We start from the raw sequence: 22679 nt of genomic DNA, 5'->3' as shown, positions 1-22679 counted from the left end.
CCCCCCAAACTGGCAGCCCAGCCCCAGCCCACTCACTGACAGAGAAGCGAGAGCCTTAAGTAATAATACTTTTAATAAAATTAAGTTCTTAATAGCACATTTCATACATTAACCCTCCCCCTTCTTGGTTTTTCTGCATTTTGTGCAACATCACTTTGACTTGACAATTTGTGGGTCCATTTGTTTTGTTTCCCGCCTTTGAAATATTTCTCCCGGGTGGATTTCTGTATGTGACTTCACTAGATGCCTCAAATTAAGTCTGACCACAATCCTACTCTACTTTCTACAGCGGAGAGACCGTCCCCCCCTGCCCCGGGCGTCTCCCCCAAGCCCACCCTACCCCACCCGCACGCACCCTCGAGTGGGGAGAGGGGAGCCTCCCCACCCCGACACTACCTTCCCAAACTAGCGGGGTCTCTAGGACAAAAAGAGCAGGGGAACCTGTCCCTAGGTGGGGTGACGAGTCCATGGGGGAGAGGGCAGGGTGGAGGTCATTGGTGTTATGGCACCGACCAAGGGCCTCCTGCACCCCTTCCAAAAGGACCCCTGGAGCCCCCACTGCAAGCTGGGGCTGGTGGGAGGCAAGTGCTTTCAAAAATAGCTGATTTCTGACATGGGCAAGCCCGGCTCCCCACCAGCTTGGGGGGTTGGAGGACACATGCCCCCAGCCCAGGGTCCAGCAGATGGCCTATGCTGACCTATGAACTCCAGGTGGCAAGTTCTGGGGTAGGGCCTCCAGACTCCCTGCTGCCCCCCCTCCCCTCGGGGTCCTGTTCTCCAGGTCTTACCTGGCCTGGAGGAGTGGGCGTGTTGGGCCACCAGCACACAGCTTGGCTCTCAGGGGGCACAGGGCGGGGGGGGGGGTTAGGGGCTAAAGGTGGCAGTTTCTGCCACCTGGCCGTGGAGGGTGGAGCTGACACCGGTTGGGAAGAGGGTAGGGGGACTTCCACCCCCCAGCCCTGTTCCACCCTCAGGACGCAAAGCGCTTGAGAAGTGCTGGTGGGTTTCTGCAGAACCCACTCTGAACCCCGCGTGGCGCGCACAGATTAAGGGGCCAGGGAGAAACGCCAGCCTCCCCGGGACCCCGAGAAGTAAAGGCTGCCCACAAGAGGGATGGCCCAGGCGAGCACCGCCACCCACCCTGGGGAGGGGGGCCTTGGTCTCAGGGCTTCTGGGGGTCCACCCCAGCAAACTGGCAGCCCTCTCCTTAGCTAGCTGCTGCTCCCACCCCAGCCACTTGGCCACTTCCTGCCTCTATTTTCCTTTTTCTTACGACTTTTTATACATTCTACTGGACCCGGGGGCCCACAATGCTACTAAACTTTAAACTATCTGAATATCATCTACTAAGTAACTAGTAATTCTTTCTTTTCTTCTCTAGGATTATATGAAATAAATTTGAATTATTATTAATAATAATTATTATTTTGTAGTATTCTTTTCTTTTAAACCCCTCGGTTTCTTACTTTTTCTTCTCTTTTTTGGTTAAAAAAAAAATTTCTCTTCAATCTCATACCTTGGAAGGTTCTAGTCAGTAAACCCGCTGGGGCCTCGGCCCTGGACAACCCCTTCTCATCAGCCCAAGGGGAAGGGCCATGAAGGGGGGCACCCGGGAAGCTCAGTCCTCAGCGGCTCCCTTTCTCTTTAATCCCTTTCTTTGTTTGCTATGCCAGCTCCCCCAGGGGGCGGGGGAGGGGATGGGGCCCATGGGGTGAAATCCAATCTATTCTGGGGCCCGAGGGACCAGAAGCCCCTAGCCCCTCCACCATCCATCCCTGGATGTTCCCCCCCAAAAGCAAATGACATTCCTCCCCAAAAAAACGTGGGGGAAAAAAGGAACGTAAACCCGAACATATATTAAAAACACTTTTTTTTTTTAAGATTTAACTCTGAATACAAATGTATTTTTTTCTTCTTCTCTTCCCTACATATATTCTAAACCTTCTAAAGTTTTTTTATTTTTTTAAGGATCACTTTATCATAAAATAAAATATCCTTTTCATATAATAAATTACCTAATAAAAAGTCTTTTTTTTTCATATTAGCCCAGGTTCTTTGCTACATTTATACGGTAATAAACGCCTTTATTAAAATAGAATATTAAATTATAAAGAACTGCTTTTTTTTTGCGATTTTTGTTTTCTCTCCTGTGTTGGTCGCCTATCTCGCTCCCTCGTTCTCTCGCGATAACGCATTTTCTTGTCAGTTTCTAGGTTTGGCTCAATTGCTCAGGGTGGGATTGGGTTTTTGCGAGCCTCTGTAACAGTCTTCTGCCTTTGTGGGTCAGGAGTCGAGGGGAGGGGGCTCCACAGACATCCCTTCTTCCCTCCCATCCCGCCCAGCCCCCCGGGGTGCATGAGGGGCCTTTTGGTTTGGTTTCTACTGTACACGCGTGGGGAGGGGGAATGGCTCACATTGGTGGGAAGGAGGGAAGTTGTCACGGCCGGGGAGGTGATTCCCTGGCGAGATCCCCTTCCTCTCCCCTCCCGGGCTGGTGGTCTGGAGGGGAAGGCTAAAGAGAGGGGAGTTAATTCACAACAGGAGGGAGAGGGGAGACCCCCTCTGGACCCCCATCCCTGCACCCCTCTCCTTCCAGGACAAAAGGGTTGTCCCACCCCATTATATACAAGAATTTCCTGGGACCGCTGGGCCCACCACAGGACTCTCGGCCCCCATCCTCTCCCGGCCCGGCCAGCGGAACCAGGAGGGTGAGCAGCGGGCCAGCAGCAAAGGGGGTGCAAGGCCTGTGACAAGCGACTCCCAGAAAAGGTGCTGCCTTGGCACCCCACGCTGCTCTGCGGGACCCAGTCCCGGGCCACAGTGCCAGACAGACTTCATGATTTGCACGGGGCAGGTCCGGAGGAAGGGGGCACCGTGAGGGGAGGGCACACCTTCTGCCTCCCCCACCCCCAAGAGCAGTCACACTACCTGGCTCTCCACTGCCACCACCAGAAAATCCAGCCCAGGGGCTGCTTCCTCAAGGGCAGGACCAAAATGAAAAGGGCGGGGCGTGACCCTTGCTGCAGCCCAGTCTGGGTCCCTCCTGGAGGGGTCACTGAGAACGGGGGTACATTCCATCAAGAATGGGAGGTGTTTCTTTGGAGGCGTGGAGGAGAGGCCCTCCAGATACTGGAAGAGAATTCAGGGGTACCATCAACATGTTTTTGCCCCTATTTTTCTCCTCAGGGAGGGGTCCCCAAAGCTGAGCTGGAAGGAGCAGGAGAGGGGGAGAAGGGAAGAACAAGAGCAAGCCACTGGGAGTGACAGCCCCAGGGGGGAAGCCAGGCCCAGGGCAGAGGAGGGGGAGCCCCAGGAAGGAAGGTGGGGGTTGAGGAAAAGGGAGCTGGAGGGGCAGAGGAGAGAGAGCCCCTCTTCAGATCCCTCGGGCCCAGCTTTGTGGGGACAGATGAGTTCTGAGCCCTTTATTGATTGACCTCCCCAACGCCCTCCAAATCTCTCCAAAATTCTGAGAAGGGCCCCCCCCTTATACTGCTGGAAGTCCCCAGCGGGGTCTGGAGGGCAGTTTGGGGGAGCAGGCGTGCTCAAGGGTTATAGGAGACTGGTCAGGCCTGGGAGGTTCGGGGGTGTAAAAGAGCACCTCTGGATACAGATGACAATTCTCCTGCCACCTTCCCCCTCCTCACCAAAAAGGAAGGGGCTGAGCGAACCCCCCCAAAGGGGCAATGCACAGCGGGAACCTGGGATGCCTCCGTGGGCCCCCTCCGGCAAAAATCAAAGTATTTCTTAGCTGCTTCCAAGTTAAAGGGTGTGTTGAGGTATCAGAGTTGTAACTCTAGTAAAATTTCCCCTCTCTGGGCCCCCTCCCCAGCTTTCCCGGGGAGGGAGACCAGAGGCGCGGCCCAGCCCCCGCAGCAGCCACCGTGCACATGCCCGGTATGCCCTCCCCTCCCCGCTGGCCCATTTCCTAAAGGTGTCCCCGCCCCTCCCCCCCCCCGCAGAAAACAGCTGCAGAGCTGGACGAGGGGTGTCCAGCCCTCGCAGGGGCGCCAGGGGCCTAGGAGAATATTCGGATGGCTTGCGTGGCTGTGATGTGGCAGACGGGACACTCGGGGTCCGTCCTCTCGCAGATGCGCACGGCGCACTCCATACAGAAGAGGTTGTGTCCGCAGGGCACCAGGGCGGCGGTCACTTCGCTTTCGAAGCAGACCATGCAATCGCGCCCGCCGCCGGGGCTGCGCAGGCCGGCGCCCCCGAGCTTGGAGAAGCCCTGCAGCGGCTCTCCCGGGGGCCGTCGCGGGAGGCCGGTCAGCTCCTGCCCGGAGGACGAGGCAGGCGAGCGGTGCGCGCCTGGGGGGCCGGCGCGGGCCTTGGCAGAGGAGGACGAGGATGAGGAGGCGGAGGAGAAGAGCACGGAGGTGGGCGTGGCGTTCTCCTGCCCCGCCCAGAGCGGGGGGCTGGTCTCGGCCACTCCATAGTACACGTCCTGTTTGCCCACCCCATAGCCGGGAAACAGGTACCCTCCGTAGCCGAAGTCGCCGCCCTGTTCGCCCAGGCGCGGGGCTTCGAAGCCCGAGTCCACGCCGCACTCGCCGATGCAGCCCAGACTGTTCTGCCGGAAGGTGGACAGGGGCTTGCAGCCCGGTGGGTGCACGCGCCAGGCCTCGGAGTAGCGGCTGTCCAGCGCGGCCTCGGGGCTGCCGGCCAGAAAGTCGTTCTCGTTGTTGTACTCGAGGATCTTGCCCGTGCGCACCGCGATGTGCGTCTCGATCTCTTCGCGCGCGCGCTCCACGTTGCCCGGGGCCCCCGTGATTTCGAACACCGGGTCGCGGTCGCGGCTGGGCGTGATAATGTAGGTGTTGGTCTGCTGCTGGATCCGCTTGATGGTGGCCCCCTTGGGTCCCACGACCAGCCCCACCACGCGGTAGGGCACCCGCACACGGATGGTCACTTGGCCCGGCAGGGCGGGCGCCACGCCAAAGGCGGCACCGGACTTGTTGCGGGAGGCGCGGATCATGGAGAAGTGCTCGGCTGCAGAGATGATCTCGCGGCGGGCTGTGGCCACATCTTCCCGCCGCCCGGTCACCATGAACACTGGCTCCTCACCGCGCACCGGAGTCTTGATGTAGGTGTTAGTCTTGGCCCGCAAGGCCTTAATCTTGCAGCCTGGGGCAGGGTGCAGGAGGGAAGAGAAAAAGAAACTCAGGGCAGGCAAGTTTGTAGCACTGGGGCCAGTTAAGCCCCGGAGTTCGCCATCTCTACCCTCAAATAATCCACTCGGCTTTACCCAACCTAGCTAGCACAGTTTTCAAAAGGTACCAACTTGCCGTTCAGTCCCAAGTGGACCCTATGCACACAGACCCTCCCCACACACCTTGGGATCTCCCCCCCAACTCCCCTCTTAATTCCTCTGCTGCTCCAAATCACGTACAGCCCACCCCCACCTCCAACCTCTCACAGGCCACGGCCTTTCCACAGAAACAAGACGCTGGGTACTGCAATCTCCCTCTCATTTGACCTCCATTCACTACAGGTGCCCTTCAGCTCACTCAGGGAGGGGGGGGCTGTAGGCACCCACCAGTTCCCTGAACCCCAACTCCCACCCCGCCTTCCAGTCATCTGCATCTTAGTGGGTGCCAAATCCACAGCAAGTTTGCCACGACTGGAGAGGGGGCTGGGAAAGGTCTGAGCATCCGTTCCAAAGGGCAGGGAGTGGAATGCTAGTGACATGTGAGGGGCAGCAGGGACCCCAAACAGTCCTGCAGAGTGCTCCCTGGGTGGGCGGATTTTCTGGACTCGTCCTCCCGGGACTGAAGCAAGGGAGCAGGGAGATCAGACCAGGAAGAGATCAGAAAGGCCGGAGACAAAGGCACAAAGAGAGAGAAGGGGGACTGGGAGGATGGCCCCCCAGGGCGCGAGCGGCCAAGCCTCTCCTCCAGGCTTCCTCTCCCAGCCCGCATCCAGGGGCCTCGGAAGCTCGCCCCAGTACACAGATACACATACATGCCACAGAGGAGGGAGTTTGGCCCACACAGGCCGCCAAGGGACACGCAGTGCCCAGGCAGCCCTGTCCACGCCCCTTCCACCCACGCAGAGCCAGGTTCCAGCCCCAGCATCCCTGGACCCAGCTGGCACCCCCTATCCAGCTCCCCAACTTCTGCCACCCCACTGTTGGTTCACAGCCTGGGGCCACATGCACGCACCCGCACCCTCCCACTCCCCCCACAAGGAGGGCCCCAGGGCCTTGTCATCACCATCTCAACCCTCCACCCACAGGCCTGAGGCGAGCTCTTTCTTGCCCTCTTTCCTTCCACTCCAGATGGCTTTGGGAAGATGGGGCGGGCCGGGGCGCCCTCCTCACCTTCAAGACATGGCAAGAAGGAGAACTTGCTCCTCCTTCCTGGCCTGCCCACCTCCTGAGCGGCTGCAAAAGCAGCCCACCCCACGTCTCCACATCTCAGAGAACAACTTCTCACGCGGGGCCTGACGGGGGCTCTGGCTCCAAGTTTGGGGTCCAGAGACGCAAGTGAGCGCTAAGTGTCTTTTTGGGGCGAGGGGGTGAGCACGGCAGGCCAGTACCGCAGGGAATAGAGAGCTCTGGCCAAGGCTGGTGGGCCTTGTGCCCCAGAAGCTTCTCTGGAAGGTGTCACCTGCCCACAGGCCAGCCAGCCACCGCGCGGGCATGTCAGACCCGAGGGAGGACTCCCTCAGACTTCTCTGAGGAGAGTCCTCCCACTTTTGATGAGAGACAGGCCCAGTGCAGAGGCACAAGAGGAAAGAATGACTCTGTGAAATTCCGGGGGCCTCCTGGGGACCACCCCCACACCCCGGAAAAGAGATGGTGTCCCCACCCAATCTTTGGGCTTCAGGGCCCTAGTTTCTGGCAACAAAAGGGAAGCCAACTTTTGAAGCCAGAAATCTCTGGAGATGGGGCGCCCCTGGGGGTGGGGTGGGGGGGCGCACAGCCTCCCCTCCTCCATCCCAGATGCCCCCCTCCAGGAAAAATGCCCTCAAGCCACTGCCACATCCCCAGGGTGGATGAGGTGGATGTGGGGGGGCTCCCTTCTTCCTCCTCCCTCACTCCCGGCCGGGAAGCAGCTCCTCCATTGTTCAGCACGGTGGGACAGCTCCTCCCCCAGCCCAGCCCCTGACACCCCCAGATTACGGCCCCCTCCTGCACCCCCCAAGGGAGACCAGCAGAGGGGAGGGTCCCCAAGATAGCTCCAATCTGGACCCTCGTTAGCACTCTGACTGCACCGGGCCCAGGGATGCAGGAGAGCAGAGGAGGGTGTGGTAGGAGACCCAGTATATGGGGTTAATCTGAGACCCACCCCCCACAGCCCCGAGACTTGGCCACCACCAAATCTCCACGACCGGGTGTCTCCCGGCCCCAGAAGCCACCCCCCTCCTGCCCGGGGCCACCGGCTCCCCCAGAGACCCTCTCCAAGCGTGGACAGCCCAGAACAAAGCCGGAGGGAGGAGAAGAGGTCCATGCCAGGACGTGGCACTTGGTGGCAGGCTCCCCTTCCAGAACCCCACGGACCGTCAACTTTGGTGCTGGGTGACCACAGCACCTCCTCCTCCTGCAGCCCCCCTCCCCACCCCTCCCCCAGGCCGGGACCCTCCTAGGAGCCACACCCCCTTCCATTCCTACACTCAAGCCCAACAAAGACAGATACTCAGTCTGGCTTCCCGGGCTCGGTCTCCCCTCTCAAAGTCTGTAACTCCAAGCAGCGACTGGGGGGTCCCGCGGGCAACCCCTCCCCAAGCCACTGGCGGACACCGCAGTAGGGGCTTCTGAGTAACTCTTGGCACATTCCACCAGTTTTTCGGGGTCGCAGCGGACACCCCCTCCGGGCAGCCTCCCAGGATGGGGAGAGCAGATTCCCCCTCCCCTTTCCCTGTACTACGAGAGGATATTTCTTTGTCTGAGGGCAGAGCCCGGGGGGGAAAGGGAAGACCGGCGAACCGTCCGGCCCGGGGGTCCCCGGGAACTTTGCTGCACTTGGAAATCGGGGTAGGGGGCGGGTCCCCCTTTGTGCGCCCGGGCCGGCGCCAGCGGCGGGCCAGGAGGCGGCGAAGTTCGGCGAGAGGCTGCGGCGCCCCCCGCTCCCGCGCCCGCTTACCTTGCCGGCCCACGATCTCGGCCACGTGCTCCGAGGTGGGCACCGGGACGCACTCGGTGGTGTTGCTGCTTCCCTTGAGGCGCAGCTCGGCCTCCTTGTAGAGCGCGCAGAGCTTGGCGTCGCCGGCCCCTTTGGGGGCGGCGGGGGGCTGCGGCGGGGGCGCGGCGGGGGCCGCCGGCGGGGCGGCGGGGGGCGCCGCGGGCGGCGGCGGGGCCGGCTGCGGGGGGGCGGCCGGCGGCGCGGGGGCGCCGCCCCCCCCGCCGCCCCCGTCCTCGCCCGCCGTGGGGGCGGGGGGCTCCCCCAAACCCAGGAGGCAGAGTTGGTCGAGAGCCAGCTGGAGGGCGCGCTCGTCTTCCAGGAGCCCTCGGTCCTTGGCGCTCCCCCCGAAACACCCTAGTTCCCCAAAGCCCCCATTTCTTTCCATTATTCCAGATACCACTAGACTAGGCATGGCTAAACAAAAGCTGGGAGAGAGGGAGAGAGAGAGAGGAGAGGGTGGAAGGGAGAAGAGGAGCGCGCAGGGGAGGGGAGAGGAGGGGAGGGGGTGTGGGGAGGGGGAACAAAGAACTGGGGAGGGGGGAGAAAGCGAGATAGAAAGATAGACCCTCCCCCTAAGCCCCCCTCCCCAAACACCCTGTAACCCGACTCCCCTCGCCCCAGCCCCCGGGGTGGGGGTGGGGGGAAAAGAGAAGCAAAACCCAGAAAGCGGATCTCCTCTCCTCTCCGGGGGTAACGGGGGGCGGGGGGCTGCGGGCTCTCGGCCCCCACCCCTCCCGCCTCGGACCCGGGAAGCCTCGAGACCCCGCCGTCCGGACGCCCCCCGAGGCTCCCGCCGCGAGCCCCAGTCCGGGAGCGGCGCTCGGGGGCCCCCAGTAGAGCCCAGCCCCTCGCAGCGCTCAAACTCTTTTGTTTTAAATGAACTGGATGGAGCAGCATGGAACTGACGGGAGGGGGGCGCGCCGGGGGCGCCCGGGGCATGCCGGGAGTTGTAGTCCGCGGGCGCGCGGAGACCGCCGCCTGGACCCGCGGCGGGCGGCCGGGGACTGGCTTGCGGTCATCCCCCGCGGCCGAGCGACGGGGAGCGGGGCCCGGGGGGTGGCGGTCGGGGTCCCCAACCCCCCTCCCCCGGGGCGTGCTCGCGGAGAGGCGTGAGGGTCCAGAAAGGACCGTGGGCGAAGAGGCGACCGAGCGGGGCCCCCTCCCCACCGGGGCCCCCTAGAGCCCGCGGCCCGGCCAGGGTTCCTCTTTCTCATGGTAATGAGCGGGGGACCGGAGGGGGGGGCGGCGCCCCCTCCCCGCCCGCCGCGGCTCCCCGAGTGACCCCGGCGCGGGGCGGCGGGGCGAGGCTCTCCGCAGAGCAGACAAAGCCCGCGGCCGCGATGTGCCGGGCTGTCCGGCTCTGCGCGTGGCGGGGCTCGGCACGGGGGGCGCGGGCTGGAGGCTGGGACCCCCGAGGCCGGGGGCCGGGGTCTGCTCACCCCCCCGCCCCCCGCCGCAGCCCTCCGTCCGCATGCCCACCCGCACCCCGCTCTCGGAGATCCGAGCGGCGCCGCCGGGAGGTGAGTTGGTTCCCGGGGCTCCCGCCCGTGCAGGGCAACCGGGGCCGCCGGCGGGGCGCGGGGAGGCGGCGAAGGGCTGGACCCGACCAGTGTCGGGCTCAGCCGGGAGCACCGGGGGACCGAGGAGGAAGAGGATGGAAGGCGGACGCGGAGCTGAACTTCCCCCAGGGCTCGGCGGTGGGTAGGTTTCGGGGACCCTGTGCCTTAGTCCCCAGCATCACTGCCCGCCCTCCCCCACGGCTCCCTCCGCCGCCGGCCCGCGGGGAGCCGCTAGTTCCGGACACTTGGTGGCGGTGAACGTGAGTTCTGAGCCCCCTCGGACTGCCCGCTTCTCATCTGGGGGAGGGGGCTGAGTGCGGTTCCAACGTCTCTCCTCCCCTCTCCTCCCGGTACCCGGCTTCAGCAGTTCTCTGGTTCGCCGCCTTAAAAAACAAAAGAAAACAAAACAAACAACCTGGGCCCTTTGCTAGAACTGTAGGAAAGGCAGTTGAGGTCAGACTTGAATAACTTCCCCAAAGAGTTTTCTTTCTGTTTTTGTTTGGGGCCACACCCAGCAGTGCTCCGAGCTTTCTCCTGGCTCTGCACTCAGGAATCACTCTTGGTGGGGGATGGGGGACCCATATGGTTCGGGCATCCAAAGAGTTTGCTGAGAATGGGTGTCTGCAGTGCCTAGGAAACCAACAGCTTCTAGGAGTTTATGAGGTCAAGTCGCGCTGGTGAGGGTGGAGGGCACAGCTACGATGACCTCATAGATGTGGTACTGTGAGGGTGTGAGGGGACCCCACAGCAGTTCCTGGGAAGCAGAAGGAGGGGCTGAAGGAAGATGGGTGGGCTCACTGCATGGCCTGCTGACAGACTCCCACTCCTGGACAAGGCAGGGGCTTACATAAGATCAACAGGGCCCCAAAGGGATAGGACGGCAGGGAAGGAGTGATTCCCTGAGCACAGAGTCAGGGGTGAGCCCTGAGCACGGCAGGATGTGCCCCCTCCAAACAAACAAACAAGCAAGCAAACATATGAATGACAAGCTTTGTGGGGCTGGGAAGGGGCCCAGCCATGATTGGGAGAGGAAGAATCCAGACTGAGGCGCGTGGGGGCGGTTCACCCCCAGGCCTGGCCCCTTTCTGTTATTCCAGGAGCCTGGATGGGGGACACTGGGGGGCTGGTGTCTGGGCTCTCCCTGGGGACAGAGTCCCACTCTGGACACACTTGTTTATCACCCACACAAACTGCAGGCCATGGCGCAGGACTGCTTGTGTGCCAGGCATTTGTCACCAGCTGGTCTGGGCCTTCCTGTCCCCCACTGAAAGGAGAGATCCCCCCTAGGCACCCCCTAGATTTGCTCTCCTTCCCCTCACCGCCCCACCAAGCTAATTAACACTGCAGGTTAATGGCCAAGACGCCTTGGGGACTTGGCCCTGGAGGAAACAAAGGGCAGAAGTGGATGTGTATGGTGTGTGGCGGGGAGCTGGGAGGGGAGGCTGAGGGGAGTGTGTGGGAGAGCAGGGCTGTCTCCACCCCGCTGTCAGCCTTGGGGCCTGGAGTCTCATGGGGGCTTCTCACAAATCACCCTCCAGAGGCAGAGGGAGGGGTCCTGCCTGCCCTGGGGGGCACGTGTGCCAGTGCGCCCAGAGGCACGCGTCCCCCCTCCTGAAGCCAGGGACACAGTCCTCCATTAGCTCCACTTCTGTCCCTGGACACTCCTCCTGCAGCCCCTGCTGGTCCCCAGCTAGGAATGACATGACGGCGGAAGGTCTGGCTTAGAAATAAGCGCTCAGAGGCCAGCGTGATAGCACAGCGGGCAGGGCACTGGCCTTGCATGCAACTGACCCACGTTCAATCTCGGGCATCTCCTTGGGCCTCAAAGCCTCCAAGGAGCAATTCCTGAGCTCAGCCAGGAAGTAAGCCACAAGTACCGCTGGTTGTGGCCCCAAAACAAAACAAAGCACCTGTTGAGAACTGGAAGGTTGGCGACATATCATGCACACACATGCCTGCACACAGTGTCTCACTTCAGGCTGAGGAACTTGGTGTGCCTGTGTGCAGGTGGATGGATGTGAGAGAGAGAGAGAGTGAGTGTGTGTGTGTGTGTGTGTGTGTGTGTGTGTGTGTGAGAGAGAGAGAGAGAGAGAGAAAACTTGGGCACGTGGATGAGAGTGTATGTGAGGAACTTGTGTGCCTGCGTGCAGATGCATGAGAGAGAGAGTGTGAGAGTGCCTGCAGTGTGTGTCCTGGCTCCAGGACAGAAAAGGTGATAAATGGATACATTGTCAGGGTTCTCAAGGAGTTGAGGATGGGCAGGCTGGGTGGCAAGTATTTTTGTTTTTGATTTTTTGCGGGGGCCACACCCAGCAGTGCTCTGGGGTTACTCCTGGCTCTGCACTCAGGTATCACACCTGGAAGGCTCAGGGGATTGTATGGGATGCCGGGGATTGAACCTGGGTTGGCTGCTTGCAAGGCAAGTGCTCTACCTGCTGTTCTATGGCTCTGGTCCTGCCTTCTGAGCAAACCTGCCACCTCTACCCCTCTCTTGGCACTACAGGATCGAGGCCCACACCTGCCACTTGCCTTAGGCCCACAGGAGGCTGCCCTGCTGGGCCTGCACTTGTAGTAGCCGTCTGTCCTTCTCTTCCCAGAATGCCGCTGCCATCTGTGCCAGTCAGCCCAGACCCCCCCCCCACAACTGATGCGGGTTCCACTTTTTTTTTTTTTTTGCTGTTTTGGGACACACCTGGTGATGCACAGGGGTTACTCCTGGCTCTGCACTCAGGAGTTACTCCTGGCGGTGCTCAGGGGACCATATGGGATGCTGGGAATTGAACCCGGGTCGGCCGCGTGCAAGGCAAACGCCCTACCCGCTGCGCTATCGCTCCAGCCCCCTCCACTTTTTTTTTATATAAAAATTTTTTAGGGGGCCAGAGCGATAATGTAGCAGGTAGGGTGTTTGCCTTGAATGCAGCCAACCTGGGTTTGATCCCGGCATCCCATGAGCACTGCCAGGAGTATCAGGAGTAACCCCTGAGCATCGCAGGGTGTGACCCAAAAGCCAAAAAAATTGAGGCCACATCTGATTGTGTTCACGGCTCCTTCCTGGTGGGCTGGGATGTGGTGGGGATCATATGTAGTGTTGGGGATCAAACCTAGGTCTGCTGTGCAATGCAAGTGCCATAATCTCTGTATTGTCTCTCCAGCCCACCAGAGCTGCTTCCTTCCTTCAATCTCTCCTTCCTCCCTCCCTCCCTTCCCTCATTCCTTTCGTCCTTCCTTCCCTCCTTCTGTCCTTCCCTTCCTCCCTTCCTCCCTCCCTCCCTCCCTCCCTTTCTTCCTTCCTTCCTTCCTTCCTTCCTTCCTTCCTTCCTTCCTTCCTTCCTTCCTTCCTTCCTTCCTTCCTTCCTTCCTTCCTTCCTCTCCACCTGACAGTGCTAAGAGCTTGTTCCTGGCTCTGCACTCAGGAATTACTCCTGGTGGGGCTCTGGGGACCATTTGTGGGGCCTGGGATCTAACTTAGATCAGCTGCAGACAGGGCATACTTGATGTACTATATCTCCAGCCTTTGGTTCCACTTTTTTGGGGTGATGGTGGGGTTGGGGTGGTTTACGCCCAGCAGTGCTCAGGGCTTACTCTTGGCTTTGTGCTCAGGGATCACTCCTGGTAGAGCTTGGGACCATATGTGGGATCAGATCTGGGATACAACCCAAGTTGTCCACGTCAAGGCAAGTGCCCTGCCTGCCATACCCTTTGGTCTAGGGTTTCACTTTATGAACGTGCCTCCTTTCTGGGAAGTCCACCCTGCAGTCTAACCACCTGCTTCCTGTTCAAAGTATGGCCCGAGTTCTCTCTGCTGGCCGAACCCTATCTGTAAACTCTGCTCCCATTCCAGTTAGTCCACCCTGGGAAACTGCTCCAGGACTAATGCTCCCAAAACTCATCATCGACACCGCCCCCAGTGCTCCCCCTTTCAAGGCAGGTCACCAGCTGACTCAGAGAATGTGGCCAGACAGGATTGTACGGGAGGGCGAAATAGGTCTTGGGAGTTGGACGGCTCCTGAGACTTGAGGAGGGAGAAGGCCCTGGCAGGACCAGATCTCCAGAGCCTCTGAGGGCCCAGCCTGGAGTTTGGACCAGGAAGGACAAATACTTTTGTTCCCCCAGAGACAGGCTGCACTGTCTGATGTCCCCGCGGACAGCAGCTCCGGGGGCAGGGGCAATGCGGCCCCGGGACAGCTGGCTAACAGGGCCCCCCTGGGACTCAGGGCCGGACCTAGGCGTCCGGGAGGCGGTGATACCGGAGCTGTGACAGTTGGTCCCTAGATTCCCCACCAAGTGGCGCCAGCTCTGGTTTCGGGTTGGGAGGAGAAGGAGGGGCGCCTGCCCGTGTGGGGTGCTTGCTTGGGGCACAGGGAAGCCGTGAAACATGGCCTTAGGGCCTGAGGGATGGCACAGGGTTGAGGTGCGTGACAGCTGCATGCCCGACACTGCGTGATCTCCGAGCACCCCTGGGTGCAGCTCTGGGATGCCCTCAGCATGCCTGATGCGAGCCTGAAGACCCCGAGCACCACAGACCAGAGCAGCCCTGCATCCTCGAGCCTTGGCACAGAGTTGCCAGCCTGTTGGCTGAGAAGCACTGGGAGTGGCCTCAGCCCCCTAATAATAGGAGTGACCCCACGATAATAGGAAAGAAATCAGAAATAAAACACGTGGGGCTGAAGAGATAGCACAACGGGTAAGGCTCTTGTTTTGAATGTGAGCTGATTAGGGTTCAATCCCGAGCACCCCATATGGTCCCCTGATGCCTGCTAGGAGTGATCTCTGAGTGCCGAGTCTGGAGTGAGCCCTGGGCACCACTGGGTGTGGTCCCAAAGCCAATAATAATAATAATAATAATAGTATAAAATGCCCTGGGTAGATTGTTGAGGGATTTTTCCAGAACCCTGTCAGCCAGGCCCAGTACTGGTACAAATGGGATGTTTAAACATGAAGCAAACATAAGACACAATTTGGCACATAAATGAGTGGATGCAAAGTGTGTATTGATAAGTGGATAAATCTCTTGCCTTGCACACAGCCAACTCAGGTTTGATCCCTGGCACTATACAGGGTTCACTGAGCAGCGCCAGGCGTGATCCTTGAACACAGCCCAGAGTAAGTCCTGAGCACTGCCAGGTGTGGCCCCTAAAACCAGAAAAAAGCAAAAGACATTGAATAGATGAAATATCCTACCTTGCTAGAAGCTCATTGTATGAGAGAATGAGCAAGTGAGCGAATGAGCTAGTGAATGAGTGAATGAGCGAGTGAAGGAGTGAGTGAAGGAGTGAGTGGATGGCTTCATCAACGATGTGAGGATCTGGGTGTAGAGACGAGAAACAGGCCTAAGAACAGGTCCTGTGCCTCTCGTGCCATCTGTTCTGTCATGCTTCCGTTCTCAGGAAAGGAAAGAGGAAGTCGGGTGGGTGGGGAGGCACTGTTGATGGCCAGGCTCCCTCTCCCTTCTTGGCAGATGAAGACGAGATCTCATGTCATCATCTTCACGACTGGGGAGAACGGGTTCCGCGTGTCTGCTTAGCGTGAGGGCTGGCGACTCAGAGGTTCGCTCCCTTGCTCAGAGCCCACAGCCAGCGGGTCCCCCACGGCCAGCCTCTGTCCCGAGCCCAGGGGTGACAGTACCTAGCCATGTGTGCCTGGAAGCCAAGGAGGGGGGTGAGGCTGGGGCAGGTTGGGGAGATTTCCTGTTTGTTTCTTGGCTTGGGGGCCACGCCTGGTGGTGCTCAGGGCTCCTGGCTCTGTGCTCAGGAATTGGACTTGGGTCCACTGTGCGCAGGGCAAGTGCCTTCCTCGCTGCACCATCTCTCCGGCTCCGGAGAAACTGGATGGATTTGGAGTCCCTGTAGGGTGAAAGCGGTTCATAAGAAGGGCGGGGACGGGAGGTCTCCGGGGAGGCTGGTGCCAGAGGAGGTTTGCTGTGGGCAGCGCCTGCGCCTGGAGGAGCAGGGACAGGAGGCAAAGCGTCTCTGAGCACTGGCCACAAGGTGGCGCTGCGGGCCTGCCGCTGGCAGCGACTCCAGTTGGGACCCCAGAGCCCCCCCACCCACAGGGCCGCCTGCTCTGTCTGCCCAGGTGACATCTCAAGCCTTACCTGGCCCTTCTGGCAAGGACATCCAAATTGTGGGGAGAACAAGGCTGCCAGGGCTTTCCTGACTCGAGTGCCGGGGCCACGCACATCTCCAGCTGCCCCAACAGGTCCTGGGGAGAGTCAGGGCTGCAGAAACTGGCGTTTAAGTCCCTAAAACCTGGGTCTGCGGCAAAGACCCATACTACCTACTTAATAAGGAGTTAGCATTATTCACCCAGGGGCTGGAGAGGGCCTTGGCGTAGGGCAGTTTGGTCCCAGGCACTGAGCCCGAGTCCCACCAGGAGTGATCCCCAAGCTAGGAGTCGACCTGATCTCAGGGGGTGACCCCAAACCCTCCCCCTCACCCCCACCGTTCTCCCACTACATTCTGTGTACTTCCTGTACAGACAGTTGCAGGTCCAGGGGTCAGACTGGAACCCCTGTCCCGAGGGGCCACAGCAGCAGCTAGAGCCTGTAATTTCTGGCAGCGATGGTCACTATGGAGGAAAATAAAAGCAGATCAAGGGGTTGAAGGGGGGAGGAGGCTGGGCCTGGACGGTGGTCATGTGAGAATCTCGCCATTTCGAGAGCAGGCGCCTGGCATTGTGGGACAAAGGTTCCTTTGCTTCCGCCCCCTCTGTCTGGAGTTCCCCTTCCCCAGCCTCCCACCTTCACCTTGGGCCTGTCACCAGCTGGCTTGGAGCTTAGTTTCTCCTGGTGGCTCCACCCGCCTGACCCCACCCTCGGCCCTGCCCCCAGCTTCCTATCAGTGATCCGCCCCCACCTGCTTGCTCAAGGCTGGAATATGGAGCCAGCCACGATTCCTGCCTTTTCTCCAGCTTCCTCCCTACCCAGCCCATCGTCTCAACTTCGCCCCAGAAGGTTTCCCGAGCCCTTCTGTCCCTGCTTCCTACCTTCCTGGTCCAAGTTTCTTCATGCCCAGCCTCAGGAACCTCTACCCGGCCTCCTCTCTCTCTCTGACCCCTCCTGCCCTGTCCAGTCCACTCTGCACATGGTGACCAGAGCGATCACTTCAAAGAAACGAGGCGGGTGGGGCTGGAGAGAGTTCAGCAAACAAGGCACTTGCCCTCACTGTAGCCAAACCATGGGACAGGAGCACTTGCCCTCAATGCAGCTGAATTCCAGTTGGATCCTTGGAACCCCCGAGCACTGCCAGGAGTGATCCCTGAGCACAGAGCCAGGAGTAAGTCCTGAGCATCACTAGTTGTGCCCCCACTCTCCAAATAATGAAAGAAGGAAATGGGGGCCTGAGAGATAGTGTAGTGAGTAGGGCTTGCCTTGCACGTTGACTGGGGCTCAATGCCTGGCTCCCCAGGTGGTCCCCCAAACCCTGCCAGGAGTGAGCCCTGAGCACCATCAGGTAGGGCCTCCAAAATTAAGAGACAAAAATCCCCGGCTCCCCCATAGGATCCTGAGTGCAGAGCCAGGAGTAAATCCTGTGTGGCCCCAAAACGAAAACAAACGAAAGAGAAGGAAATGAATAGGGCCAGGATGCGGCCGCAGCACTTGTGTATGTCTTCTATCCTGACACTGCACAGAACTTGCAAGTTAAAAGAAACAGCTTGGATCAGGAAAGTCTCTCCTTGAAAGTCCACATCAGCTCCTGGTTGCCATTAGACCAGAGACCGAGAGGCTTCACAGGCATAGAATGTCCTCATGGCCAGAATCAGGGCAACGGGGAAGGCACTGCCTTACGTGTCCCCAACCTGGGTTCAATCCATGACACCATGTGGTGTCCCCAAGCCCACCAGGAGGAACCCCTGAGCTCAGCACTGAACCTAGAGTTACTCTGAGCACTGGCAAGTGTGGCCCCCAAATAATTTTTTGTTTGTTTTTTGTCTTGTTTTGCTTTTTTTGGGTCACACCAGCGATGTGCTTTGCACTCAGGAATTACTCCTGGTGGTGCTCAGGGGACCATATGGGATGCTGGGAATTGAACCCAGGTTGGCCGCGTGCAAGGCAAACGCCCCACCCGCTGTGCTATCGCTCCAGCCCCTCATTTTTTAACTTTTTTAAAAATATTTTTGTTCTTTGTGCCATGCCCATTTGTGCTCAGGGCTAACTTCTGTTTTGTTTTTTTAAAAATTTTATTTTATTTTTCTTTTTTTGTTTTCTCTTCTTCTTCAGGGCTAACTTCTGGCTCTGCACTCTGAGGTCACTCCTGACAGGGCTCGGGGGACCATATGGGGTGTCAGGCCTTATGTGAGGCAACACCCTACCCTCTATACTATCACTCTAGAACCTGATTTTTTTTTTTTTTTTTTTTTTGCTTTTTGGGTCACACCCAGCGATGCTCAGGGGTTACTCCTGGCTTTGCACTCAGGAATTACTCCTGGCGGTGCTTGGGGGACCATATGGGATGCCGGGGGTTGAACCCGGGTCGGCCGCGTGCAAGGCAAACGCCCTACCCGCTGTGCTATCGCTCCCAGCCCCTGATTTTTTTTTTTATTTGTGGCTCATGGTGCTCAGGGGCTTTCTTTTTCTTCCTTTCTTTCCTTCTTTCTATACTTTTCTTCTTTTCCTTCTTTCTTTTCTATTCTTTTCTCCTTCCTTTCTTCCTTTCTTCCTTCCTTCCTTCCTTTCTTTCTTTCTTTCTTTCTTTCTTTCTTTCTTTCTTTCTTTCTTTCTTTCTTTCTTTCTTTCTTTCTTTCTTTCTTTGCTTTTGTGTCACACCTGGTGACACTCAGGGGTTCCTCCTGGCTCTGCACTCAGAAATTACTCCTGGCGGTGCTCGGGGGACCCTATGAGATGCGTGTGATCAGACCTGGGTTGGCCACATGCAAGGCAAATGCCCTCCCTGCTGCCCTATCACTCTATCACTCTGGCTGCACGGGGCTGTTTCTTGGTCTGGGATTATTTCTTGTTCTTTGCTCAAGATTGACCCTCAGAGGTGCCCAGGGAGTCAGCCACATCCAAGGCAAATACCTTACTTTCTGTTCTATCTCTCCAACTTGGAAATGGAGCTATATTTTTTGTTGGGTCACATCCAGAATACTCAAGGGTCGCTCTTGTTCTGCATTCAGGAATCACTCCTGGCATGGCTCAGGGGACCATATGGGATGCCGGAGATCGAACCCAGGTCAGCTGCATGCAAGACAGGTGCCTTACCCGCTGGACTATGTCTCTGGCGCCGGGATTGAACTATTTTAAGCAATCTCCTTGTCCCAGACACAGTTATTTTTAGCAGGGAAGGGGAAGGTTCGGACCACACCCAGTGGTACTCAGGACCTTACTCCTGGCTCGGTGCTCCAGAATCACTGCTGGTGGGGTTTGGGGGAAGCCTGTGTGTTACTGGGACCAAACCCGGGTTGGCTGCATGCAAGGCAAGTGCCTTAACCCCAGTGCTGGCTCTGTCCGGGCCAGTCTCTCCACGCCCACAGTTTCCTGTCCTGGAACCCTCTCCCTCCAGGCTCTTCAGGCCGCAGGGAGAGTGTGACGGTCCTGCAGCCCGCTGCCTTAAGCCCTGGGTAAATTACCTAACCTCTCTGAACCTGCTTTCTCCGGCTATAAAATGAAGATAATCGTGGCAATTACCTCATGGGATTGTTGTGTGATGAATGGGCAGAGGCATGTCGAGTGCTCCCGGAAGCTGTACACAGAAAGCGCCCAATTCATGTGGCCTGTAATTGGGGACTCAGGGTGACCCTCCCTTCCTCCCAGGTCCTCTGTCCGCCTCCCTCCCCAGCTCCCTCTTTGAGGCACTCAAGGCTCTTTAATTGCTTGTTCCACGGGGACCGGAGCCCTCTGGGGCACTGGAGATAAATACATGCGGGTGAATGAATGATGGGACCGTGCTTGCAGCTGCAGGACCCCAGCCAGGATTAAGCCCTAGAGGGGGGCCCTGAGAAGGTGGGGCTGGTCCCAGCTGGGCCAGCAGATGGCGCCAGCGCCCGCCCGTCTCTGCCCGTGGCCACCTCCCTTGCCCAGACAGGCCCAGGCAGCTCTCCTGTCCCAGCGCGGGCCAGTGTGAATTTGAATTTTAGCTGGACGGAAGGGGCCCGGGGACCTGGTGGGGCCAAATCTCACCCTCCCTCGGTGCAGGGGTGCGGTACAGGGGAACGCGCCCGCTGGGGAAGCCGTGGCTGCGGGCTGCAGGCGGCAACCGCAGCGTGGGGAGCTCGAGGTGGGAAGTGGTTGTCCCTGGTGAGTCGAGAGCTGAGATCTCGGACGCACACACCTTGTGGGGCAGCGGTGTGGCGAAGTGAATGGGCCAGCGAGGAAGCGGGGACCCGCTGCTGTGGCGACGGCAGTGTTGGTGTGGAGGTGGGGACGCCCGGGTCCCGGGGCCTGCGGGTGATTCACCACAGGAAAGGGAAGGCTGCGGCCAGCCGGGTGCTCCTCTGCGCTCTGCGTGTGCACCCCCCCCCCACACACACACACAGCCTGGCCCTGGCGCCGGCGCTCTACCACGTCCAGGAGGGCAGGAGGCACTGCCAAGGGCGGGCGTGGCAGCCTCCTGTCCACAGTGTGCCCGGGCCCAGCCAGCCCGTTTCCGGAAGGGGAGCCCAGCTCCCTAGCCAGGGGGACGCAGGCAGCCCCTGCATAGCAAGACTGGGGCGAATGGAGGCCCATCAGCTTCCCACCAAGCCCCTGCAAACCCGGGAAACAGAGAAGGAGGAACAGGGGCATAGAGGCAGCTCGGGCAAGAGGAGGTAGTCAGGGCTGGAGAGAGTACAGCGGGCAGGGCGCTCGCCTTGCAGGCAGCGGACCCAGCTTCCAACCCCAGCACCCCAAAGCATCCCCTGAGCCCCACCAGGAGTGACCCCTGAACAACGCCAGGTGTGGCCCAAATGGCCCAAACAACAACAATAGGACATGGTCAGGGGTCTCTGCAGGGTCCCTCAGCCTCCTGCCTGTTCTGTCGCCTGCCCACCCCATGCCAACGAGCAGCAGACATCGGTAGCACTCACCGCCTTTTCCCTGCTCTGGCCTTGCATGAGTGCACGTGTGTAAGAGAGGCGTGCATGCATTCAGGTCTGCCACTTTTTTTTCCTTGATTTTTGGCTCACACCAGTGATACTGAGGGGTTATTCCTGGCTCTGCAGTCAGGAATTATTCCTGGCGGTGCTCGGGGGACCATACGAGATGCCAGGGATTGAACCTGGGTCTGCTGCATGCAAGGTAAACGCCCTACCCACTGTGCTGTCTCTATGGCCCCAGGTCAGCCCACTTATTCCCACCCCAGGCCTGTCAGTGGTTTGGTTTTGCCGTTTATGGTTCCCTCCACTGTCGGTGGTACGGAGACAGCGCACATGCTCGGCTGTGGTGTTTGCACCTGGCCACTGAGGAGCTCACAGCTGTAGCCATGATGGTGGTACACTCAACTCGGTGCTCCGGAGGGCTGTGCTCCTTCCTGTGTGCTCAAACAGCAGCTGCCAGGATTGTGCTGGCACATGTAGGCAGCACAATCTGAATTTGCGTCCACACGCCTGTAAGGCAGCACTCCAAGCCCCTGCACTATTCCTCCAGGCCGACCGTCTCGTTCCTTTTTACTGGCAGGGTCCCACAATGTGTGCGGACATGTGTGTATATGAATGCATGCGTGCGTGTGTGTGCGTGTGTGTGCATGTGTGTATGTGTGTTTTATTTAATTTTTGGGGGGGAAATTAGCAGAGCTTAGTAGAACTCAGGCTTACTCTTGGCTCTGTTCAGGGATCACTCCTGGCAGGCTCCGGGCATCATCTGTGATCCCGGGAATCCAACCTGGCTTGTCCACATGCAAAGCAAGTGCCCTGCCCTCTGTGTGTGTTCGAGAGGGAGGGGTCAGCAGCACCCGGTGGTACTCAGCAGTGACCCCTGACGTGGTGTTGGGGAGCAGACACAGGCAGGGCAAGCACCTGTGATACTATCTCTCCATCCCCGTGTTCAGTTTTGGTTTATTTTTATTTTGGGGGGGTGATGCCCAGTGGTATTCAGCAGCTGCTCTGGACTCTATGCCCAGATGTTCCAGGGCCGTGTGGTACCAGGGACTGACCAGACATGGCTGCAGGCAGCAAGGGCCTTAACCTGGACTGTCTCCGTGCTCAGTTTCAGTTTTGGGTTTTGGGCCATCCTTGGATGCCCAGGGCACCATGTGGTGCCAAGGATGGAAACAGGGCAGCATGCTTGCACTCCCCGAGCCAACTCCCTGCACCAGAGCCCTGTGATTTCAGTCTGAAAGGTCCCTGTGGCATGCAAGAGGGATGCCCTCGTGTCACCGTCTCTCCCTCTGCAACAGGAGGGCAGTGGGCAGAGGGTCTCGGGCACCTCCAGGCCAGTTCTGGTTTGTTCAGCCCTAAAGGTGCCCCGAGCGACCACTGCAAGGCGACAGACAGGACGAGAGTCCCTCTCCTGATTTCAGAGGAAGTGGGGGTACCCTCGCATAGCGTAGCACGTGAAAGTAAGGGGAGTCCCCTGCCCCACCGTGAGCCGGGGAGTGATATAGGGGAGATCACCAGTGAGATTAAGGGGCATGGGTTCTGGGGTCGCTGTGTGACTTCAAGGAACTCACCTGCAAATCACCTGCCCCTCTGAGCCCCGCCCATACTCTAGGTGCCTACCTGCGGGATGGCACGTAGTGGAGTGGTGGGCAGGGACTTGTGTGTGACTGCGGGGGGGTGGCGGGGAATGACATCGTGTTCTCAGTTGCCAGGGAAGAGAAGACGGAGAAGTCCTGGCCGGTCTGGGAGCTGGAGCTGTGGCGGGCTGAGGCCCGGCTGAGGCCCCGAGGTGGGGCGAAGCTGAAGTTCTGGCCTTTGATTCTTAGGGAACTGTTTTTAAGGCGGGGGGGCACAACTCCTGGCTCTGTGCTCAGCCCCACCACTGACAGTGCTTGGGGGCCATGGGGATGGGGATCAGACCCAAACGCCTTAGCCCCTGTGCTGATGCTCGGGCCCTGGTTTTTAGGGAACTGTTGACAAGTGCAGG

General features: G+C 59.2%; 2 protein-coding genes across 5 annotated transcripts in view; one reads left to right on the top strand and one right to left on the bottom strand.

Annotated features, from left to right (window-relative positions):
• Window positions 1-61: 61 nt before the first annotated feature.
• MEX3A (mex-3 RNA binding family member A) lies at window positions 62-8971 on the bottom strand. The gene is made up of 2 exons (XM_055139067.1): window positions 8085-8971; window positions 62-5124 (listed from the first exon to the last, which is right to left on the bottom strand). Exons 1-2 carry the CDS (start codon window positions 8533-8535, stop codon window positions 4016-4018), a joined length of 1560 nt encoding a protein of 519 aa, XP_054995042.1. The 5' UTR covers window positions 8536-8971; the 3' UTR covers window positions 62-4015.
• A 130-nt stretch (window positions 8972-9101) lies between these two features.
• LMNA (lamin A/C) overlaps window positions 9102-22679 on the top strand; it is a 43796-nt gene continuing 30218 nt past the window's right edge. For 2 of the 4 annotated variants that reach the window (XM_004619306.2, XM_055139798.1), the window contains exon 1: window positions 9102-9643. The gene's annotated coding sequence lies outside the window, so the exon portion shown is untranslated. Of the gene's footprint in view, window positions 9644-9683; window positions 9825-22679 lie in introns of those variants that run through there. The other 2 variants (XM_055139799.1, XM_055139800.1) reach the window with 2 other exon arrangements.

The sequence above is a fragment of the Sorex araneus genome, chromosome 5 (genome assembly GCF_027595985.1).
Source record: "Sorex araneus isolate mSorAra2 chromosome 5, mSorAra2.pri, whole genome shotgun sequence".
Classification (NCBI taxonomy): Eukaryota; Metazoa; Chordata; class Mammalia; order Eulipotyphla; family Soricidae; genus Sorex; species Sorex araneus.
Note: the sequence above shows the minus strand (reverse complement) of the source record. Positions and strands in the feature narration are given on the sequence as shown.